This window comes from Mytilus edulis, chromosome 6, assembly GCF_963676685.1.
Source record: "Mytilus edulis chromosome 6, xbMytEdul2.2, whole genome shotgun sequence".
Classification (NCBI taxonomy): domain Eukaryota; kingdom Metazoa; phylum Mollusca; class Bivalvia; order Mytilida; family Mytilidae; genus Mytilus; species Mytilus edulis.
In genome coordinates, this window is record NC_092349.1 from 1,146,700 (window position 1) to 1,159,714 (window position 13,015).

Genomic DNA, 13,015 nt, shown 5'->3' on the forward strand with positions numbered 1-13,015 from the left:
GCATGTTGTTAAGTATAGCTCTAGAGATTGATACTCCGATGCTGAAGATTAAAAGTTGTACATCGCGTGTTTTCTTTGTTTGAATATTCAGGGTCCAAACGGGCGACAGGGACTCTTTCGATAGAATACAAACTCTTCCCCCATAACAATGCCTTAAGAGATACTTATCGTAAATTTTAAGGATGACATAACAAATTGGTTTAACGTTAGGGAGTATCTGATTCATAGGCGACGACGAATATAATATTCCAGTTGTCGTAACTTCAATTAGTTTCCCTTCTCGCCCAAATGTGACTTTCAGAATTAGACTTATCAACGGGGTTGGACAGCGCAGTCATTTGATTTGTTTTCCGTGGCAGTCTTTGTGGACTAGGGAATTAATTAGCATGTCATCAAACTAATTCAACTCGCCACAGTCTGTATTTGCCTGTCTCAAGCCAGCAACCTGTAGTTCAATGTTGGTCGTTTGGTGTTGTCTTTCATTTATTGTGTTGTACATAAATCAGGTTGTTTGTTTTCTCTTGTAAATTTCATTTTGTTTCTGGTAGAGAGTTGTTTCATTGGCAGTCATAGCACATCTTCTTATTCTTTTTTTTTTTTTTTTTTTTAATAAAATAAATCCTTTATTGCACATTTCTCTGCTGTTTACAACTTACTCGACTCACAGCATTCAGTCTAGTATCCCTGTAAATTAGTTACTGTTTAACCAGGGAGATTATACAGTAAAAATATTAGCTATTAATTATGATTAGTTATACAATAATGATATATAAATACATTGATTTTGACAATTTGTCTTTTGCAGTTTCCTCATATTACGTGATTACGGAATTTGTACTATCTATTGTCCGCTATTGATTTTAGGTTTATCGTTAACCTTACCTTTTGATCAAAACAAGATCACGTGAAAGTTGAGATGATCGGATAATTACGTATCGTACTTTTGTTACATATACATTGTACGGTGATAAATATATAAATGGGCTGGTTGATTTTATTAGAAGTAGCAAGAACCATTCAAAAAGGGGTTTTATCAACAAGATACCTCAAGTTTCGTTGAATAGTTGTCACATTAAAAATCACAATATATAAATTACTAATTGTATTCATACCCAATAAAAAAAAAACTCAACAATAAACGTTGGCTTAAGTTAAGAAAAAATAGCATGTAATGCTTAATATACAAATTTATTCAATAAAATATTCAAATAATAGGCCAGTCGTTGTAATTTTCTTCCTTTTGTCACTAATCTGCAAGGAATAAAACACATGTTGTTGAAATTAATTCTTTACCTCTCGGTGTTATTTTGTGGTGTACTCATTTGTAAAATTGCATTGGTAATTAGTCTTTACGTGACAAAACTGTTCTTTCGAGTCATTGCTTACATTAATACCGGCATCACTTCAAAGGAAAAATTCTTCCTTCAATGCAAAAGAAGAATCAGTTTGTATCAGTTTAAAACTGTTTAGTTAAGCTTTCTAACTTTTTTGATTTGAGCGTCACTGATGAGTCATATGTTGACGAAACGCGCGTCTGGCGTATTCAACTATAAGCCTACTACCTTTGATTACTAATACAATTGAATGACGCTCGATGTGCCATTTTCCTAAGAAAACTTAGCGATAAAAGTTAAGTGACACCATGAAAAACCTATATCAAAATGCAAGAACATGACTAACATTATCAATAGTATAAACTGTGTTATTTAAACAGATGTTAGGAAATTGAAAATAAAATCCATAATCGAGGCGTATTGAATACTTACAAACTGATTTCTTTCTGCCATAACTGCCAGATCCATATCCACCAGACCCATAGCCACCACCGCCATAACCACCAGATCCATAACCGCCAGACCCATAGCCGCCACCTCCATAACCACCCATACTGCCACCTCCGTAACCACCCATACTGCTTCCTCCGTAACCACCCATGCCACCGCCTCCAATACCACCCATGCCGCCGCCGTAACCTCCGTAACCACCCATACCGCCGCTTCCGTATCCACCCATGCCACCGCCTCCGATACCACCCATACCGCTGCCGTAACCTCCATAACCACCCATACCGCCTCCTCCGTAACCACCCATACCGCCTCCGCCGTAACCACCCATACCGCCACCTCCATAACCCATACCGCCACCTCCGTAACCCCCTCCTCCTCTGCCGTAGCTACTCCAACTACCATAGATTCCCATTCTCCATGGACTTCCTGAATTTCCCCATCCCCATCTTTGAACACATCTGTAATATGGGTACCATGAGAGTGTAATGCATCTCTTCCACGGTGGACATGCACGAGGCTAAAATAAATAACACTGTATTTCAAACAGCAAAAATCTGACGGGTTAAAATGCAAACATGATATATGTATGACAAAAAAACAAACAACACATGAACAAGAGTTAAACAGGTAGAGTTAATTTTAATAAAATATATAAGTTTATGTATGTAGATAATTGACCAATATAGATATTTGATAAATCATAAGTCCTATTTCATTATTATTCGTTGGATACCAATTTTCTTGGGTTTCGTGGGTACAGGTATACCACGATTTCAAATGTTCAACGAATAACATATTTTGAAAAGGCTTTTTATACAGAGATTGGGAAAACCACGAAATCAAATATCGTTATATATTGTTTTAGAAATCCTTTTCAATGAATTCCCATTTAATGGGATTATTTATTGTGTGTTAAATCAGAATGGCCAGTAGTATGACACCACCGATTATTTTTGTTGTATGAGACAAAAGTCCCAGATGAGTTTATCAAAGAATAAATATTTTTTTTATCATCTAAGTATTAAAACAATTAATCATGCTAAACATAAATTGACAAAAAAGTTAAACGTCATAAATAATAGGAGCCTGGAAGTTATGTATAATTTCGATCTTACCCATGAATAGCATCTAGTAGCAGTTATTTCTAAAATGAAAAAAAGTATGAGAATAGATAACAGCGATAGCACATATAAGACAATGCGGTACAAGTACTTATAAACTGATTCTGGGAGCACGTATACTCTGTTAACCTTATTACATATAAAAAATAAATGATCCAGAGCTAGACATATTGTTTACATATAAAAAAATAAATAAAAATAAACTCATCATAGATACCAGGACTAAATTTTGTATATACGCCAGACGCGCGTTTCGTCTACAAAAGACTCATCAGTGACGCTCGAATCCAAAAAAGTTAAAAAAGCCAAATAAAGTACAAAGTTGAAGAGCATTGAAATCCAAAAGGTAATCTATGCCTGATATAAGCGTCTTCTGTTCAAGACTGAATGTTGAACATGCTTTAAAGATGACCAATAAATGACAGACTTTTACCGACGACGAATTCGAAATACATGTTCCCTAGCAAATCTGTGTATCATGTTTACCTTTTATGAAACAGTTTTCTTAAAATGACATTTGTTCAAGACTTCTTAAATGAAATCATGCTTAATTAAAATGAATGTACAAATGTTCATACCAAGTTCGTTATCTAAATATCTTGGGAAAACCCATCCTTAAAAAGTCTATTTTTACTTTACATATTACGATATAAATATATTATGTAAACATTTGAGAATCAGTATGTGTCGCAGGTTCAAAATATCACGGGAGTACTAGAAATAGGACAAGAAATACTATTGCTGTTCTTAATTGTACTATCTTTTAAACTCGGACATATAAGAGAAACAAATCCACTTTCAATCATTCGCAGGAGTAAATTTGTTTGAGACCTAAACTGTGACTAGAAGCGATTGTGTAAAGAAGATGTTTATTTAATTCGGATACAACCTGTCAAAAAAATAAAAAGTGAAACCGAGAATACTATCATTTTTTTCCTTCAGTCGGAACTTTGAAATAAGATTAAAAGACATGATGAAATCATACCTTGTATTGCTATTCCAAACAGGAAAATAGCGAAGAACAGACAAGTGATGGGCTGCATGGTGAGCTAAAACAATGTTAGAATTATTCCTTTGCTGAAAAGTAAAGTGGGGAAATTGATTAAATATTTATTTCTATAGGTATACAAAATTCCTTTATTTTGTAATATCCAACCAATCGCTGTAAGCAAACCCATTGAATATATGGAATACAATGTATCCATCCATTACACATAATTATTACATGCACACCAATAAGCATACCAGTTGTCTTAAAAATCAATGCAAAAAGAAGATTTGTTTTTTACGGTGCACTATTACATATATGCAGTGCTCTTTCTAGGAAAACATCTGATAGCCGGCTTCCAAAATTACTGTCAATACCATTTAAACAACATAAATCAAAAGCGTTTTGCAATTGGACCGTTCTTTTCTACAAAATACCTTGTTTCACCCTCAGATTTATTGGTGCTCAAATTTCTAATCTGATAGTGTCAAATGTTGAATAGCCTTTTGTTTTCTTCTTATCATTTTAGCAATGATTTTCAAATCATGTTTGATAACCACCGTCGTTTCTTTGACCGAAACATTTATTTTGAATTTACCTCCATCAGAAAAAAACCCAGATAAAAATGGAAAACCATTTATAAGTAATTTAATTTGTGTAAATATATGAAAAATTATGACCAGATAAAACAAATCAACGGGAATTTCGAAAAAAAACCAGATTCAAAATCAGAAGGATTAGACGCTAATGTGTGAAACCCTTCTGATTTTTGAGATACCGTCAAGATGAATTCGAAGGTCCACAAAATGTTTCAAAAGTAATTCCCAGGAAATAGTTATCTCATGAAGATGAATTTATTCTTCATCGTCAAGCCATGGTTTCATTTCTTTTTCCGCAATTCAAAAGATACCTTCTTATTTGTGTTATCCCTGTTACGAATAGCTGATAGTTTTAATCTTTATTATAAATGATTCTATATTCTAAAACTATTTGTACTTACGATGTATCTGGATCCTTGATATGGGAATGTAATTTTCCAATCTGGCACTCCTATTTATAGTACGGTTGTAAGTTTTGAAACGTGAATCAGTATTGTTTTTACTCTCATACTTTTTGCATTGGATATGTTTACGTCTAGTTCAACAATTAATGAACATTAAATATAATATGCTAAAAAGTAAAGAAAAGTTAAATGATTTGTGGTAAATTCATTATAACTATTATTAAAAACGCATGTAATGTACAAAAATTCTGCATCCTCTTAGTAATAAACAACAAATTTACAAATGTTTAGAATAAAAATCGACTTATTAACCATAGAGTGATCTATCAATAAACAAAAAACAATGTTTTCATGCATGTCAAACTACTCAAAAATTTCGTGACATAATCACCTTTGCCATATTGTGGTTATATTGGTCAATGATGTTTTACTATAAATACAAGTTGAATATTTATTATTTACAGTTCACTCTCAAGATTCCCAACAAGGTAAGACATTATATGTTTAGAAATATACAAAACTAAATCGTTGTAAAACGGTGTTTTTAGCTGAAACATTCATAACAGAGTCAACAGTAGACATAAGTTTTCTGCACGAACGTAAAGGGAATAAAATAATGTTTTTTCAAATATTTTATATTTCAATTTCTTTTTAATACAATGATAACTAAAGACAACATTTCATTGCCGATATTCATCATTTCATTTTTTCATAGAATCAATTTTAAAAAGTGTCTGAGAAGTGAATTTTAATTAAGAAAATAGAATAAATAACGTAGTAAAGGAGAATATCATAAGGTGTGAACTGCTTAGACAAACACAAACATTGATGCACACCCTTTATAACGTTCTCTTTGTAACTATGTCGATTGAAATAGAAAGGCGAAATATATCAAACAGACAGTTACGTAAGACATATTAAGTGATCATGACATGCATAGGGCAAAAATATGGCAAAATTGGATTTTTTATTTTTTTCCAAATGTGATACCGAAAAAAAGTAAAATAACAAAACATGCACTACGTGAAAACGTCAAAAAGAAAATTCTGTAAATACATTGCAAAATCGAAAGATCAAACATATCAAAACGAATGCATATAAAAGAAAAACAACTACCATATTCATGACTGGGTACAGAAAAAGAAGACACAAACTCTACTACAACAACCGTGATTATATTTAATGACGTCATTAGTGACATTCATTGGCAACTGATTACATAAGTGATATTGAAACACAGCTACCAGATAACTTCATGGAACTTGCATAGTACACCGCTAAAAGAGATCACTATATTTGATATACATGTTAGACAACTACATGTACTTACTATTTGTAACCATATCCATGCTTCATGATTGTTTCACATTCATTTCATTTTTGGTATCTCACATGACCATGTACCATACTGTAGATTCATTATTATTCGTTGGGTATCAGTTTTCGTGGGTTTCGTTGGAAGAAGTGAACCACGAATTCAAATATTCAACGAATGACGAAGTTGGTAGGAGTCCTGAATCCACGAAAATTGAAACCCACGAAAAGAAATAAATCCATAGCATTTCTATTAACTTTAAAAAAAAAAGGGAGTTTTTTCAAATGCAAAGCTTCCAATATTACTTATTAGAACATGCACATTAATAAATTGTATCGTTCATTTTAGCTAACCATGAAACCCATCACTTGTCTGTTCTTCGCCATTTTCCTGTTTGGAATAGCAATACAAGGTATGATTACAACCATGTCTAAGAAAATGTGAAGATGTCCAAATAAACTTTATCTTAAAAGTGAGACTCATTGAAAATAAAAATGATCGCATTTAAATATAAGATATCCCTGACGGGAGATGCTTACCATCCAAATTTATTCCTCGTCACTCTTCTGTTTAAAGTAGACTTTTGTAAAAAAAAAATGATACTGTTTGTTTCTCTTGATTGTTTGACTTTAATGGATACTCAGAGTAAAGTTACAATGCGATAATGTTGGTATGTTTGATTGGTTACTTGAATAGATAATAATGATAGCTTTACAGGGAACATTGACAGTAATTTTGTTACTCACGTTGCTCTGTAGTGTAAACTTTTTATGTCATTTTGGATTCTGGTGGAGATTTGTCTCATTTGCAATCAAATAGATATAGGAAGATGTGGTATGAGTGCCAATGAGACAACTCTCCATCCAAATGACAATTTATAAAAGTAAACTATTATAGGTCAATGTACGGCCTTCACCACGGAGCCTTGGCTCACACCGAACAACAAACTATAAAGGGCCCCAAAATTACTAGTGTAAAATCATTCAAACGGGAAAACCAACTGTTTAATCTATATAAAAAAAAACGAGAAACGAGAAACACGTATAAATTTCATAAACAAGCGACAACTACTGTACATCAGATTCCTGACTGGTACAAACATTTGCAGCGGGATTAAACGTTTTAACGGTACCGAACCTTCTCCCTTTTTCTGAAACAATAGTTTAACATCACAACATAGAAAAACACACTATGAAATATCAATTGGTAAAAAGGACTTCACTGGATTCAGTATTGACCATATGCTAGAAATTGAGGGAGAAACAAACTTTAATTTGGTGCGTTAAGAGATCTTTTCTTGATTCCCCCTCAGAGATTTGAATGTCAATGAAACAAAATACGTGCATGGTTGAGGCGCTATATGACCAAAATGGTGAACATCTCATTTAGGTTTGTTTATATGTGGGAAGATTTGTTTCTGTATCACTGACGTGTACCACATTTTTCTAATTGTAATGTTAACATCGCAATTGCCTCACACATGTTATTTGTACCCGATTGTCTTATATGTGAACTAGTGCTATTATTTTAATTACTTTTATTTTAGGAACAACTGCAAGATGCAATTCATGGGTAAGATCGAACTTTAAAATATTCAAACTTCTAAATATATACTTTTTTTGTGTTTGAATTTTACGTAAATGTTTTTTTCCATTTTGTTATGTATTTTTTAGTGTTATTCTTTCTTTGCTATTTTTAATTAATTGAACTTTTTTAATACTTGAAATGATAAAACCAATTATTGACTGGCATTGTGATATAAAACACACTTATCATATTCTAAAGTTTTCATAACACATTTTTATTTCATCTCATACCAGTAATTCTTGCTTTGAAAATATGGTGTCACTTAAAACCTTCCGAAGTACCACACTGGTATACTAATCACTAAACAATCTTTTATGAAAGGAATATATTAGAATTGTTTTTCATGTTTTAGATATAAACAATATCTATATTGCTTTTGAATATCAAGACTATCACTAATCATATCTGTCTTATTTCTTTATTTAGCCTAGGGTATGTGGACCATGGAAGCGATGTATTCCAACTCAATGGTACCCATATTACTACTGTGCTCAAAGGTGGGGTGGTCCTTGGAGAGGTGGAATCTGGGGAAGGCAAACCGGTGGAGTATGGGGTAACCAAGGTGGTAATTATGGAAAGAGGAGAGGTTGTAAGTATGAAATATGGTTAGAAATAATTTGACCTCGAAATTAGAAATATCGCTTGGTTTGTTTGTATTCATATGAGCGACATAACGGCTGTCGCATGTTGAGCAGAATATGCCTACCGTTTTGAAGACTAATATCAACCCCAGATTTTGGCGGGTTCGTGTTGCTCAGTGTTCTGTATCTTGTGTACTATTTATTGTGTTTTGGTCTTTTTTTAACTGTCATGGCCTTGCTAATCTATTTCGTCTTATGAGTTTGAATACGCCTTTTTTTATGAATTGTAATTTTATAATTTAATAAATGATAATCAGAAATGTTTCAATCATTATAACTATATTTGAAGTGTAAGTTGTATATTGTTAGTAGTTTTTGATGTCCTTTGACTTCGTTGTCAGAATAAACAAATATAGTACTAAGAGCATCTCATACGTTTTAAAAACAGCTTTCTGCTGATTATGAAATTGCGCAAACGGAATCACGCCAAGTTAAAATACAATATGTTATATAGTATTTTGGGTAAATAACACATACAAACTCATGTAATGTAGGTTTTTTTTATTTTTACATGATGTTATTTTTTTGCAGATTAATCACAAAAGATGAAAGTTGCAACGACTGACCTGATAATTAGAATATACATTTTTGTAATATGAAATAAAATTTTATTTAATCAGTAAATCTATTTTGTAATTCAGGCCAATATTTTTGTTTTTGATTTGCATAAGGCAATATTTTACCTATATTTAAGAAACATGTTTTTCGTGAATTTGGTTCACAATAAAAACATTCCATACCAGTATGCTAGATGGAAGTTTTGAACTAGAGCTATTGCAGTGTTCAAGTATGGTGTCAACCTGTACATGTGTTTAAAATACTACGAGCGTGTTTTTATTTTGTGTATTGTTCCTTTTTGCTCAGCTGGGTTAGAGATAACTTGACTCAAAACAAACTTTAAAAATTGCACTGGTAAAATAGAAATATGATAACAATATTTGTTCAATCAAAATGCAAAATATTAGCAGAGATAAGTAACGTTTCTGCTATGAGAAAAAACAACCGACATAAAGTCTAGCTATTAAACCAGATTCAATCCACCATTTTCTACATAAGAAAATGCCTGTACCAAACCAGGAATATGTTAGTTGTTATCCGTTCATTTGATATGTCTGAGTTTTTAATTTTGCTATCTGATTAGGGACTTTCCGATTTGAATTTTCCTCCGGAGTTCAATATTTTTGTGATTGTTCTTTTTATGCCCCACCTACGATAGTAGAGGGGCATTATGTTTTCTGGTCTGTGCGTCCGTTCGTTCGTCCGTCCGTCCGTCCGTCCGTCTGTCCCGCTTCAGGTTAACGTTTTTGGTCAAGGTAGTTTTTGATGAAGTTGAAGTCCAATCGACTTCAAACTTAGTACACATGTTCCCTATGATATGATCTTTCTAATTTGAATGCCAAATTAGAGTTTTTACCCCAATTTCACGGTCCACTGAACATGGAAAATGATAGTGCGAGTGGGGCATTCGTGTACTGAGGACACATTCTTGTTTTTCTTCTGTTATATGATAAGAATAGTCATAAACATGCAGTTCACTGAAGGACACCTCCGGGTGCGGGAATATCTCGCTACATTGAAGACCTGTAGGTGACCTTCTGCTGTTGTTTTTTCTATGGTCGGGTTGTTGTCCCTTTGACACATTCCCCATTTCCATTCTCAATTTTAGTTCATAATCAATTAACACAACAATTTAATCTAACAAAGCAGCCTCTGATTTTGAAATCTTAATGCTATGAGATAAAAACCTCACTTAAGATTTTAAATGCTTCCTAATGCTATTAAACAAAATAGAAAAAAGGAGTTGAATATATTAAAATACTAAACAAGTTATTTATCTTAAATCATACATCAGTCAACTGTGATATATGGAAACGCCATGACTTTGTTGTCTACTGTTGCGAGAAGATACAAGTTGCAGGTACAATGATACTAAAATTGATATTATACGATAAATTTTATATTGACTCATTATAAGTTGATGAGACCCTGTCATTCAATTAGCAGTACTACTCATCCAGAAGAGTAAAATGACATCAATAATAGTCAGAGAAAAAAGCATGAACTTATGCAATGATATATTGTACAGGTGTTGCATAAGTTTACCTGAATCGTAAAAAAATTTCCTGATTCGGTAAACACCATCTCAATGAATATAGAAAAAGAAAGGCTCTAATCAAATGGCAAAACAAAAGCCCAAACACATCAAATGAAGAGATAACAACTGTCATATTCCTGACTTGGTCATGTTGGTATAGAATTTGCTATACCATTTGAAATTTGTTCTGCAGGAAATGCAAAACCTAAATAACCAAACAAATGTACCTATGGAATAATTCATATATCAATTAAATTCTGGTAATAAAATATGTGACTACTTGATTTACCAATAAAACATTAGAATCCATAATTTCACCACTACACATTGCGTACGAGTTGTGAAACAGTGACGAAAGATACCAGAGAGACAGTCAAACTCATAGATCGAAAATGAACTGACAACGCAATGGCTGAAAATTAAAAGACAAATAGACAAATAATAGTACACAAGACAGAACATAGAAAACTAAAGACTGAGGAACAAGTACCCCACCTAAAACTGGGGATGATCTAAGTTGCTCCGGAAAGGTAAGCAGATCCCGCTCCACATTTGGCACCCGTCGTGTTGCTCATTTTATTACAAACCCGGTAAATAGTCCAATTCGGTAGGTCACATTCGTGGTGGAAAGGGAAGTGAATTGTAGTTCCGACATTATGAACATATCCGATATCATCTGTGAAACGGTTATTCCATAACGGTCAACCAACTCGTGATGGCGTCCGAAGGGATGATTTTGACTTCACCATTAGGAACTCTTGTGACATACACACTAGTCAATTAAAATGAAGACGAATGTGCCTGACACGTGCAGGGTTTGAACTCACTACTTAAGAGTATAGAAATGATAGAAGTGTGTTTTTCGAGTAACCTCAGCAATGCTATCTTAATGAGCTATAATGGACAATGTCACTTAAGCATTCTCGAATGTAGAAACCAAGAAACAATTGCAATTAGGAAAAGACAGACCAAAATAATAAATTTCCAAAAGATTTGTATTATATGTCTCTCTTTTTATTTTCGTAAAAATAAGAAATCAATTATCTAAAACTGCCATTAGTTTATGGACTCTGTCCATGGTCAATGGTTGTCTTTATAATTAATTGCAATGGTTTGAAGTGTGGTTTTGTCATTCAATCTATTTGTTTGTAAATCTGTTACAATAAATTCACGCATTTCACATAATATGTTGGACATAACACATACTGGATTTGATGACTTTCGGCATATTTGGTAGTAGGATATGACGAATGGTGTTCCTTGAACTTTTCTGATCTGTCACCCACCTACTTCTTAATATCTGCATGAAATGACAAGTGAGTGTCATGGTTATCAACACAACACGAACTTTTTTATTAGTTTTATTTTGTGCGTATGTTGTTTTGTTTTCTTCTAAAAACAAGGTTTTTTTTCTAGAATGAGAAAATCCCAAGTGTAAATGTAAAGTCCAGCATTGGATGTTGTATTATTAAGTCTAGTAACACTCATGTTCTAGGGATGTGAAGGGTCCACCAGGATTGTTTTTTGGTTTGGGACTGAAGGGTTCATACGGGCGACAAAGACCCAAAATGGAAGGTTTCCATTGAAAAAATATATAGATAGATGACTGTCTTGTTATATTTTAAACTTTTTTCCCATAACGAAGCCTAAAAAGTCAGTTATAGGATGCCATTACGAGTTAGTTTACCTTTATGGGATATCGGTTTCACAGACGACAACGGATATGTTCCAGTTGCATCTTCAATCTCGTGCCCCTTTTCCCTGTAAATGTTATAAACTGAATAAGACCGGGTTTATACTAAGATGAGCAACACGAAGAATGCCACAATGGAACCAAATCTGTTTACCCGAATCGCAGCACCATGGATCACCCAATTTTTGTTAGGGTTGATGTTACTTAGTTTCTTTAACAAAAAGGGCACAAGACGTTTTAAATATCTAGTTTTGGGCTGGAATTCAGCTTACTTTGTGAAAAATCATACAGAGTCAAGGCGAAAACATATCGACGAGGATATCACTGCATTGCTGGACTTTTTAATTGAGAACATATTTGATGAATTCGGAGGTTTGGTCTACCAACAGACTATTGGAATCCCAATGGGTACCAATTGCACTCCTCTATTTGCAGATTTGTTTTTATATTCCTATGAAGCATGATTTATCCAAGGGCTTGTACAGAAAGGAGAAAAGAAATTAGCACAGTCTTTTAATTATGGCCCAGCAACGAAGTTGTTGGTGCCATATAGTTTTACCCTTGTCCGAAATTCCGTAATTCCGAAATTCCGTAATTCCGAAATGCCGTAATTCTGTAATTCCGTAATTCCGTCATTCCGTCATTCCGCAACAAACCATTATACAGAGTTTTTTTTCTAAACGCCTTCAGATATTGGGCTGATTTTTGGTATGTGAGTTAACCATGATGAGTTACAGATCAAGTTTAAGTTTCATTCCTCTCAGCTAATTTTTGCCGAAATTACA

General features: G+C 33.4%; 2 protein-coding genes across 4 annotated transcripts in view; one reads left to right on the forward strand and one right to left on the reverse strand.

Moving 5' to 3' along the window:
- Positions 1-1,169: 1,169 nt before the first annotated feature.
- LOC139526915 (uncharacterized) overlaps positions 1,170-13,015 on the reverse strand; it is a 350,297-nt gene continuing 338,451 nt past the window's right edge. The window contains exons 1-6 of one of the 3 annotated variants that reach the window (XM_071322074.1): positions 4,897-4,972; positions 3,894-3,985; positions 2,903-2,931; positions 1,974-2,304; positions 1,767-1,871; positions 1,170-1,251 (exon numbers count right to left, since the gene is read on the reverse strand). In XM_071322074.1, coding sequence (XP_071178175.1) covers positions 1,247-1,251; positions 1,767-1,871; positions 1,974-2,304; positions 2,903-2,931; positions 3,894-3,951 — 528 coding nt within the window. In that variant the 5' untranslated portion in view covers positions 3,952-3,985; positions 4,897-4,972 and the 3' untranslated portion in view covers positions 1,170-1,246. Of the gene's footprint in view, positions 1,252-1,766; positions 2,305-2,902; positions 2,932-3,893; positions 3,986-4,896; positions 4,976-13,015 lie in introns of those variants that run through there. The other 2 variants (XM_071322072.1, XM_071322073.1) reach the window with 2 other exon arrangements.
- LOC139526916 (uncharacterized) lies at positions 5,285-9,066 on the forward strand. The gene is made up of 5 exons (XM_071322075.1): positions 5,285-5,387; positions 6,563-6,626; positions 7,761-7,786; positions 8,228-8,390; positions 8,974-9,066. The coding sequence occupies exons 1-5, from the start codon at positions 5,319-5,321 to the stop codon at positions 8,976-8,978; spliced, it is 327 nt and encodes a 108-aa protein (XP_071178176.1). The 5' UTR covers positions 5,285-5,318; the 3' UTR covers positions 8,979-9,066.